This window comes from Hemitrygon akajei, unplaced genomic scaffold (assembly GCF_048418815.1).
Source record: "Hemitrygon akajei unplaced genomic scaffold, sHemAka1.3 Scf000075, whole genome shotgun sequence".
Taxonomy (NCBI): Eukaryota; Metazoa; Chordata; class Chondrichthyes; order Myliobatiformes; family Dasyatidae; genus Hemitrygon; species Hemitrygon akajei.
In genome coordinates this window covers 1,079,057-1,090,458 of record NW_027331961.1, presented here as the reverse complement: position 1 = coordinate 1,090,458, position 11,402 = coordinate 1,079,057, and the positions used below count along the sequence as shown (strand labels likewise).

The window sequence follows — 11,402 nt, the reverse complement described above, 5'->3', positions numbered from 1 at the left end:
CACCACTTCAATGTGGACGTGTGTATGTTCTCCCGATTTCTCTTTCGTGAAGTCGACAATCAAATCCTTCGTCGTGTTGTCTTTGTGTGCAAAATTGTCGTGGCGACGCCCCTCAGCCAGTCTACCTATCTGGTTGGAATGTAGCTTTGAGGTAAATGTCACGTGAGCTGGTAGAGGAGGAAAGAAGAGGAGCGAGGACTGAAGGGCTTTCTATGTCTTCCGTGTTTCAGGCTCGTTCATTCTCCCCGACACGTTCTCGCTCGGCGATCCATTCAGCTCCGCCTTTTCCGATGACGGGCTGCAGTGATCCGGCCCGGGGACCAGGAAGTGCGGCTCAGTCTCCGAGTGTGACGGAGACAGGCGCTGCTCTCTCGGGATGGCGGGGCTGTCCTTCTTGGCGTTTGTTCTTTGTCTCTTCATTCCCGCGGGTGAGGGTCTCTCTCTCTCAGACCGGTAGTGTTCAGAGAACCGACAGAGCGGCGGGTGGTTGCTGTAGAAAATAGATTGCGAGAGAAGTTACAGCTTAAATATCGGTACTTATTGTTCTGTGTAAGTATCTGTGTAGTCCCGAGTCTATCCGCCTCTGTCGCTTTTCCCTGATACAGTTTTCTCTTCCTCAGGTCAGTCTCAGAACTTTACCATCCACGTGGAGCACAACCGGATAAATGTCCCCGAGGGGGGTGATGCGTTCTTTTCCGTGCGGCCGTCGGCCGGGGTCAGCAGAGTGATCTGGTTTGTTAAGGATGAAACAATCGCCTCCTGGAAAATTCAGAACGTGACTAAAGAATACACATCGCGGGCTGAGTTACTCGCCTCCAACGGGTCGCTTCTGCTGAAGTCGGTGAACAGCGCTGACAGTGGGGAATACCGTGTGGATATGCTTCCAACCAGCGGCTCCGAGACCTCAGCGTTCGTCACTCTGCAAGTCCTCGGTAAGTGAGATTTCGCCGTATTCAGTCACGCATTCCCGGAAGATTACTTGCATTTTATTCCTGTGGTGAAAGAATACAATTTCACCTTTACTGTTTGTTCGTTGCGAAAGAGAAACGATATCGACTTAACAAGACAGAGCCACAGGTTCCAGCCTCCAGTGACACTTAACGATCCCCCTTTTAGGTCTGGTCGCAACCCCGCTCCAAGTGGCTGCTCCATTTTGAAACAGAATCTGTGTTTACTGCAGTAAGTTACACTTGGTTCAACGTTCTTTGTCCACTCTCTGTTTTATCGTGGCTTCTGTTCCGAGGAGCCGGTGAAATGATATTGACATTGAGAGGCCAAAGGACGGAACTCCAGTGCAGAGACAATATTTGTCCGCGGTGAGATTTTCAACCTCATTCCACAGTGGATTCAGAATCAGAATCAGGTTTATTATCACCGGCACGTGTGGTGAAATTTGTTAACTTAGCAGCAGCGATTCAATGCAACACGTAATACAGAATTAGTAGAAAAGGGAAAAATACTACTACTACTACTACTACTACTACTACTACTACTACTACTACTACTACTACTAATAATAATAATAATAATAATAATAATAATAATAATAATAATAATAATAATGAACTAATGAACTATAATCCTTCAGCTGTCATGTGGCGGTCAGACCCCGTCTCTGAGTCAATAACTCAGGTGTCATTTGTCTATTAAAATACTGTCCAAAATACAGCCCCGAGCTGTCCTTCCTCTCGCTGTGGTGGACTTTACCTGTGCGGATTGGTGAGACAAACGTCTCTATTCTCCGGGCGAAGACGAAGCACGAAAATGAGTAAATTGATGACAGAAATGAATGAACGAATAATTAAATTAACCCAGGAGATTATACACCAGTGAGCCTTACCTCAGCGGTGGGAAGGATGTTGGAGAAGATCGCGTGAGGCAGGATTTATGGTCATTTGCGAGCAGGCTTTTTCCACTGAGGGTAGGGGAGAAAAAACCCAGAGGACATGGGTTAAGGGTGAAGGGGGGAAAGTTTAAAGGGAACATGGGGGGGCGGGTTCTTCACACAGAGAGTGGTGGGAGTGTGGAACGAGCTGCCGGATGAAGTGGTGAATGCGGGCTCACTTTTAGCATTTAAGAAAAACTTGGACAGGTACATAGATGAGAGGGGTTTGGAGGGAAATGGTCCAGGTGCAGGTCAGTGGGACTAGGCAGAAGAACGGGTTGGCACAGCCAAGAAGGGAGGAAGGGCCAGACCGAGCAATTCATTCTGAGACGGTGGCAGATGTTTGTGGAATAGTTCACAACAATTGATCATTTGTCGAAGAAAATATTGTTTCTGTTCAGCACTGACGCTTATGACTCACTGCATCCAATTATCTGACCCGAGGACCAGGAAGTGTGGCTCAGTCCCCAGGTATAACAGACACAGGCGCTGCTCCCTCGGAGCATATCCCGGATGGTAGTAATGAAACAAGAGCATATCCGGATGGTAGTAATGAAACAAGAGCATATCCCGGATTGTAGTAATGTGACCAGAGCATATTCCTGATGGTAGCAATTGGACAAAAACATATCCGGATGGTAGTAATGAGACAAGAGCATATCCCGGATGGTAGTAATGAGACAAGAACACAACCCGGGTGGTAGTAATGAAACAAGAGCATATCCCGCATGGTAGTAATGTGACCAGAGCATATTCCTGATGGTAGTAATTGGACAAAAACATATCCGGTTGGTAGTAATGAGACAAGAGCATATCCGGATGGTAGTAATGAGACAAGAGCATGTCACGGATGGTAGTAATGAGAAGAGAGCATGTCACGGATGGTAGTAATGAGAGGAGAGCATGTCCCGGAAGGTAGTAATGAGAGGAGAGCATATTCCCGATGGTAGTAATGAGACAAGAGCATATCCCGAATGGTAGTAATGAGACAAGAGCATGTCACGGAAGGTGGTAATGAGACGAGACCAGGTCACGGAAGGTGGTAATGAGAAGAGACCAGGTCACGGAAGGTGGTAATGAGACGAGACCAGGTCACGGAAGGTGGTAATGAGAAGAGACCAGGTCACGGAAGGTGGTAATGAGACGAGACCAGGTCACGGAAGGTGGTAATGAGACGAGACCAGGTCACGGAAGGTGGTAGTGAGACGAGACCAGGTCACGGAAGGTGGTGGCTCTTATTTCTGGACCTGGTATTGTTGAGTGACCACCTTTTCATGATGTCTTGGATTATGGTGAGGCTTGTACCGTGATGGATGTGATTGTGTACACAGCCGTCTGCAAGCTTTGTCGATCCTGGGCATTGGAGCCTGCTGACCAGAGGGCAATGGAAACAGTCAGAATGCTCCCCATCTTGCATATTTCCCGGTCTTTGATGTCATACCAATACCAAGTCTCTTCAATGACGTAACAGAATACAACCGCTGACGTGACTTTCTTTGTGAAGGTATAAATATGTGCGGCCAAACAGAGATACCCTAAGAAGGAGCTTAAAGCTGCTCACCCTTACCTCCGCTGACCCTTCAATGAGAACTGGTGAGTGTTCTCCCGACTGCCCCTTCCTGAGGTTACAATGAATTCCTTGGTCTTGCTGACTTTGTGTGCAAACACAAATGCGGCGACATCACCCGACCAGTCCATCAATCTGGCAGGAAAATAGTTCTGAGGAAAATGCTACGTGAGCTGATAGAGGACGGGTGAAGAATATCAAGGGCCGAATAGCCTCCTGTTTCCGCAGTGTTTTACGTGCGTTCAGAGCCCGCCTTCTCACTGTGCGATCCATTCAGCTCCGGGTTTACAGATAAGGGACTCCCGAGGTCTGCAATAGTGACCAGGAGATGTGGCTCACTCTCCGAATGTAACAGAGACAGGCGCCGCTCTCTCGGGATCGCGTGGATGACGTTCACTTTACTCTCTCGCTTTCTCTTCCCGTATGTGGGTGAGAGAAACTCTCTTTGAGATTTTTATTGATTCAACACAGCAGCAGATAGTTGTAGAACAGCACACAGGATTTGATGTAGATTTGAGCAAAGTACAGACTCTCTGATCCAAACAGCGCTGCCGCTTGTGACGTCAGAATCCAGATATCTGCCCCGCAAACTGTGTCCATAGACAATGCCTACCGATCGCGGGCTGAGTCATTCTCCTCCAACCGGTCGCTTCTACTGAAGTCGGTGATCACGTCGGACAGTGGGGTATACCGTGTGAATATGGTTCTAGCTAATGGCTCACAAACCTCAGTGACCATCTCTCTGTATGTCCTTGGTAAGTGAGACAGAGTTATACAGAGTTCTGCGATCTCCGATTATAACATTCATTTCATTCCCGTTGTTACAGAATACAATCTAACCCTTACTGTTCGTTGCTGAATGACGGATTCTTTCCGAATGAAAAACTAGACCGAGTGAACAACACAGTTCCGCATTAGATTTAGTTTGAAGTCCATTTCGGAGAGGCCTCGGGGATGATTGGTGGCTATGGACGCGGCACCTGCCCTCTAGCGAACCCGACCAGTCCCACTTTCCGGACTGCTCAACTCTCACTCGTACTCAGTAAAGTTGTAGATTAGCAACTTTAACAGGATCAATGGAAAATCCACGAGAGTGGACAAGATAACACACTGCGCAGATACAAAGAGTAATAAGTAATGGGAACATGAAATAACAAGATAAAGTGTCCTTAAAGAGAGATCATTGGTTGTGGGAACCAACTGAGTTAAGTTATCCGCTTTGTTCAAGAGCCTGATGGCTGAAGGGTTGTAACTATCCTTCAGTCCGGTGCGACCAGTTTTGAGGTTCTTGTACCTTCCACCTGATGGCAGCATCGCGGGAGGCTCAAGTCCTGGGTGGTCAGGGTGTCTGATGATGGATGAAAATGCGTCATGCAGATGCACTCAATGGTTTTTAAAAAATCGTAGAACCATTGAAAAACCTACAGGACTATACAGGTCCCTCAGCCCACAAAGCTGTGCCGAGAATGTCCCTGCCAGAGAAATTGTCTATTGTTTCCCATAGCCCCCTATTGTTTATATAGGGCTTTACCCATGGTGGACAGGGTTGAATCCACTAATTTTTGCAGGATTTTCCATTCATTCGGACTTTCCTCATTCCAGGCCGTGAGGTAGAAGGTCAATACTCTCACCATTACACATCTGTCGATGTTTGTCAAAGCATTAGACGTCAGGACGAATCTCCGCAGACTCCTAAGGAAGTGGGGGCTCTGCCATGCTATCGTCGCTATTGCACTTACGTGCTGGGTCCAAGACCAGCGCGTTCTGCAAGCAGTTAGAATGCTCCCAACGGCACAACGTTAGAAATTTGCGAGTATTTCCAGTAGCATATCAATTTTCCTCAAACTCCTTATGGAAAATTGCCTTCACGGCCATTGCATCAATATGTTGGGCCCGGCATAGATCCTCAGAAAGGTTGACAGCCAGCATCTTTAAGCTGCTCCCCATCCGTGTGCAGCCAGTGTGGATTGTCAGCGAGGATGCGACGTTATTCCCGATCCACAGAGGCTGCCGTCTTTCGGTGAGGAAGTCAAGGATCCAGATGCAGGGGAGGGCACAGTCACCCAGGGTTAGGAGCGAATCAATGGGAATTGAGGACAATGTTTCTGTTGAGTGGTGAGCTTCAGCCTGCCATTGGTTCCAATATTGGCCAGTTGACACGAGGCCCGGTGCAGAGCGAGTGGGATTGTATCTGTTGTAGATCCGCTGTTGTGAAAAGCAAATTGCAGCCGGTCGCATTCTAGTCATGACCAACTGATCACAGTATTGGGAATTGATCCTGGTGTTTGGTATTGGGAATTGAACCTGGTGTTTGGTATTGGGAATTGAACCTGGTGTTTGGTATTGGGAATTGATCCTGGTGTTTGATATTGGGAATTGATCCTGGTGTTTGGTATTGGGAAATGAACCTGGTGTTTGGTATTGGGAAATGAACCTGGTGTTTGGTATTGGGAATTGAACCTGGTGTTTGGTATTGGGAAATGAACCTGGTGTTTGGTATTGGGAATTGATCCTGGTGTTTGGTATTGGGAATTGAATCTGGTGTTTGGTATTGGGAATTGAAACTGGTGTTTGGTATTGGGAATTGAACCTGGTGTTTGGTATTGGGAATTGAACCTGGTGTTTGGTATTGGGAAATGAACCTGGTGTTTGGTATTGGGAATTGAACCTGGTGTTTGGTATTGGGAATTGAACCTGGTGTTTGGTATTGGGAAATGAACCTGGTGTTTGGTATTGGGAATTGAACCTGGTGTTTGGTATTGGGAAATGAACCTGGTGTTTGGAATTGGGAATTGAACCTGGTGTTTGGTATTGGGAATTGATCCTGGTGTTTGGTATTGGGAATTGAACCTGGTGTTTGGTATTGGGAAATGAACCTGGTGTTTGGTATTGGGAATTGAACCTGGTGTTTGGTATTGGGAAATGAACCTGGTGTTTGGTATTGGGAAATGAACCTGGTGTTTGGTATTGGGAAATGAACCTGGTGTTTGGTATTGGGAAATGAACCTGGTGTTTGGTATTGGGATTTGAACCTGGTGTTTGGTATTGGGAATTGAACCTGGTGTTTGGTATTGGGAATTGATCCTGGTGTTTGGTATTGGGAAATGAACCTGGTGTTTGGTATTGGGAAATGATCCTGGTGTTTGGTATTGGGAATTGAACCTGGTGTTTGGTATTGGGATTTGAACCTGGTGTTTGGTATTGGGAATTGAACCTGGTGTTTGGTTTTGGGAATTGATCCTGGTGTTTAGTATTGGGAATTGAACCTGGTGTTTGGTATTGGGAATTGAACCTGGTGTTTGGTATAGGGAATTGAACCTGGTGTTTGGTATTGGGAATTGATCCTGGTGTTTGGTATTGGGAATTGAACCTGGTGTTTGGTATTGGGAATTGAACCTGGTGTTTGGTATTGGGAATTGAACCTGGTGTTTGGTATTGGGAAATGAACCTGGTGTTTGGTATTGGGAATTGATCCTGGTGTTTGGTATTGGGAATTGAACCTGGTGTTTGGTATTGGGAATTGAACCTGGTGTTTGGTATTGGGAAATGAACCTGGTGTTTGGTATTGGGAATTGAACCTGGTGTTTGGTTTTGGGAATTGAACCTGATGTTTGGTATTGGGAATTGAACCTGGTGTTTGGTATTGGGAATTGAACCTGGTGTTTGGTATTGGGAAATGAACCTGGTGTTTGGTATTGGGAATTGAACCTGGTGTTTGGTATTGGGAATTGAACCTGGTGTTTGGTATTGGGAATTGAACCTGGTGTTTGGTATTGGGAAATGAACCTGGTGTTTGGTATTGGGAAATGAACCTGGTGTTTGGTATTGGGAAATGAACCTGGTGTTTGGTATTGGGAATTGAATGTGGCGAATGCTCAGCGGATGTTTGTGTGGAGTTCTGCATAGGTACTTTTCAATGAGACAGAGATGTTATGGTCGGGTACAGGAACCGTGGTGTTCAAAGGCTGTAGTGAATCTAGTTGAACGGAACGGTGAGGTACAGACACAGGATGTAAATTGTTAGTCATTTTCCAGGGCAGAGAAGGCAACACTACGGGGCCTTTGTTAAGATGAAAGGGGATTCATTTCAAGGAGACGCGAGGAGCAAAGATCTCACACAGAGCTTGATGCTGATGTAGAAAGATCAGCCGGAGGGATTTGTAGATGCGGACGCATTCGGGTTGTTTAAAATTGATTTGGTCAGATGCGATGAAACAAGGGCGAGTAAATGCTACCACCTCAGGCAGAATATTCGGTGGGATAAACCAGATCGGGCAAAGGGCCTGGTTCAGCTTTGTGTGAGTCTGACAGTTACTGTGTCTTTGCTGAACCAACCGTTGATTTGTACATTATGCACGTTGAGATCAGAGGCAAAGATGTTGAAACACCAGCTCGCAGACCGTTGCATGTTTGGTCCTAAAAAGCTGACGCAGTTTCCGAAAGTGCGCAGCATCTATCCTGAACATGTCCTCTTCTCGGAAGGTATGAACACGTTGACTGGAAATGTGCATCAGTGGTGGAATGAATTGCAACAGTCGGTTGCTAAGATACAAACCGCAGTTTCGTGTGGGTTTGACTTCCCTCACAGGAGGGGGCGGAAGTGTGGAGCGCGTTGATTAGAGGAGTACTGATCCGACCATGGATTCAAAACTCTCATCACTGTCAACTCCAACGGCAGTTACAGACCAACAAGAGGTGTGCGTGAGGGGCCCTTGCTGTTCCAATGGATTTCCGTGTTTCCCTGTTGGAAACTCTGCAAGCATAAACACCAGTGTGATTCAAGGACAGAACAGGGATGGAGAGCGTTGCCCAACTGTTAACATAACTGTAAAAGAGGAAGATATGAAATTGAGCTGCAGGATTTCCTCTTGCGAAAGAAACGGGGACAGCGAACTGCTCAGCTTCAGTAACTTCTCAGTCAGAATGCGGGAATGACGGTGTTAAATGCTGAGCTGCAGCCGATGAACAACGTCCTGTCATTGGTGTTTGCATTGTCCAGGTGATATAAGGTCACCTGGCACCTAAGCACAGGGTTGTGATTGTGGGAGATTTTAATATTCCTCACATGGACTGGGAAGCCCACACTGTAAAAGGGCTGGATGGTTTGGAGTTTGTAAAATGTGTGCAGGATATTTTTTTTTGCAGCAATACATAGAGGCACCATCTAGAGAAGGGGCAGTGTTGGATCTCCTGTTAGGGAATGAGAAAGGTCAGGTGACGGAAGTATGTGTTGGCGCGCACTTTGGGTCCAGTGATCGCAATGCTATTAATTTCAATATAATTGTGGAGATGGTTAAGACTGGACCCAGGGTTGAGATTTTCGATTCGAGAAAGGATAACTTTGAGGAGATGGGAAAGGATTTAGAAGGAATGGATTGGGACAATTTGTTTTATGGGAAGGATAAAATAGAGAAATGGAGGTCATGGAAAGGTGAAATTTTGAGTGTACAGAATCTTTATGTTCCTGTTAGGTTGAAAGGAAAGGTTAAAAGTTTGAGAGTACCATGGTTTTCAAGGGATATTGGAAACTTGTTCGTAAAAAAGAGATATCTGCAATAAATACAGGCAGCATGGTGGAAATGAGGCGCTCGAGGAATATAAAGAAAGTAAAATGAATCTTATGAAAGAAATTAGAAAAGCTAAAAGAAGATACGAGGTTGCTTTGGCAAGTAAGGTGAAAATAAATCCGAAGGGTTTCGATAGTTATATTAATAGCAAAAGGATAGTGAGAGATAAAATTGGTCCCTTAGAGAATCAGAGTGGTCAGCTATGTGTGGAGCCGAAAGAGATGGGGGAGATTTTGAACAATTTCTGTTCTTCGGTATTCACTAAGGAGAAGGATATTGAATTGTGTAAGGTAAGGGAAACAAGTAGCGAAGTTATGGAAACTATGACGATTAAAGAGGTGCAAGTATTGGCGCGTTTAAGGGATATAAAAGTGGATAAATCTCCGGATCCTGACAGAATATTCCCTAGGACCTTGAGGGAAGTTAGTGTAGAAATAGCAGGGGCTGTAACAGAAATATTTCAAATGTCATCAGAAACGGGGATGGTGCCGGAGGATTGGAGTATTGCTCATGTGGTTCCATTGTTTAAAAAGGGTTCTAAGAGTAAACCTAGCAAATATAAGCCTGTCAGTTTGACATCATTGGTGGGTAAAATAATGGAAAGTATTCTTAGGGATGGTATATATAATTCTCTGGATAGACAGGTTCTGAGTAGGAACAGTCAGCATGGATTTGTGCGTGGAAAGTCATGTTGGACAAATCTTATTGAATTTCTTGAAGAGGTTACGAGGAAAGTTGACGAGGGTAAAGCAGTGGATGTTGTCTATATGGACTTCAGTAAGGCATTTGACAAGGTTCCGCACGGAAGATTAGTCAGGAAGGTTCAATCTTTAGGTATTAATATTGAAGTAGTAAAATGGATTCAACAGTGGCTGGATGGGAGATACCAGAGAGTAGTGGTGGATAACTGTTTGTCAGGTCGGAGGCCGGTGAGTGGTGGTGTGCCTCAGGGATCTGTACTGGGTCCAATGTTGTTTGTCATATACATTAATGATCTGGATGATGGGGTGGTAAATTGGATTAGTAAGTATGCAGATGATACTAAGGGAGGTGGGTTTGTGGATAATGAAGCAGGCTTTCAAAGCTTGCAGAGAGTTTTAGGCCAGTTAGAAGAGTGGGCTGAACGATGGCAGATGGAGTTTAATGCTGTTAAGTGTGAAGTGCTACATTTTGGTAGGAATAATCCAAATAGGACATACATGGTAAATGGTAGGGCATTGAGGAATGCAGTAGAACAGAGTGATCTAGGAATAATGGTGCATAGTTCCCTGAAGGTGGAATCTCATGTGGATAGGGTGGTGAAGAAAGCTTTTGGTATGCTGGCCTTTATAAATCAGAGCATTGAGTATAGGAGTCGGGATGTAATGTTAAAATTGTACAAGGCATTGGTGAGGCCAAATTTGGAGTATTGTGTACAGTTCTGGTCACAGAATTATAGGAAAGATGTCAACAAAATAGAGAGAGTACAGAGACGATTTACTAGACTGTTACCTGGGTTTCAGCACCCAAGTTACAGGGAAAGGTTGAACAAGTTAGGTCTTTATTCTTTGGAGTGTAGAAGGTTGAGGGGGGACTTGATAGCGGTATTTAATATTATGAGGGGGATAGATAGAGTTGACGTGGATAGGCTTTTTCCAATGAGAGTAGGGGCAATTCAAACAAGAGGACATGAGTTGAGAGTTAGTGGGCAAAATTTTAAGGGTAACACGAGGGGGAATTTCTTTACTCAGAGAGTGGTATCTGTGTGGAATGAGCTTCCAGTAGAAGTGGTAGAGGCAGGTTCTGTATTGTCATTTAACGTAAAATTGGATAGGTATATGGACAGGAAAGGAATGGAGGGTTATGGGCTGAGTGCAGATCAGTGGGACTAGGTGAGAGTAAGCGTTCGGCACGGACTAGAAGGGCCGAGATGGCCTGTTTCCGTGCTGTAATTGTCTAATGGGTATATGGTAAATATGTTGCTCACCGTAAGTAACGGCTGTAAAACTTTAAACTCTGTGCCGGAATTTAGTTCAACCTGGAATGTAACCTGATATCGAAAGGCATGGGGGATAAGAGCTATGAATGGAGACAATCTTGAGTTGGCGGCATCCAAGTATTGTGGACGTGTTGTAGGTAAAAGCAAGTGAAAAACGATTTGGATTTTAATTGTATTTACAGAGACAGTGAGTGGGGTTGCCGTGGTGACCAATAATTCCACTCCTCTGGAAAACCTCGATACCATCGCACTGAGTTGTGACGCGTCGGGCACTGTTGAGACACGGACATGGTTCAAGGATGACCAACCCATCCGGGAAAACGGCAGAATAGTTGCATCTTTCGACAACTCGAAACTGACTATAATCAGTGTGAACGGAAACGACGCAGGGACGTACAAGTGCAT

The 11,402-nt window shown here is 45.4% G+C and overlaps 1 protein-coding gene across 1 annotated transcript in view; it reads left to right on the top strand.

The window, feature by feature from the left end:
- The first annotated feature begins 355 nt into the window (after positions 1-355).
- Positions 356-11,402, top strand: part of LOC140722327 (cell adhesion molecule CEACAM7-like) — a 15,932-nt gene continuing 4,885 nt past the window's right edge. The window contains exons 1-3 of the mRNA XM_073037101.1: positions 356-428; positions 621-932; positions 11,180-11,402. The exon at positions 11,180-11,402 is cut by the window's right edge and continues 65 nt beyond it. Of these exons, the coding sequence (XP_072893202.1) occupies positions 377-428; positions 621-932; positions 11,180-11,402 (587 nt within the window). The 5' untranslated portion in view covers positions 356-376. The remainder of the gene's footprint in view (positions 429-620; positions 933-11,179) is intronic.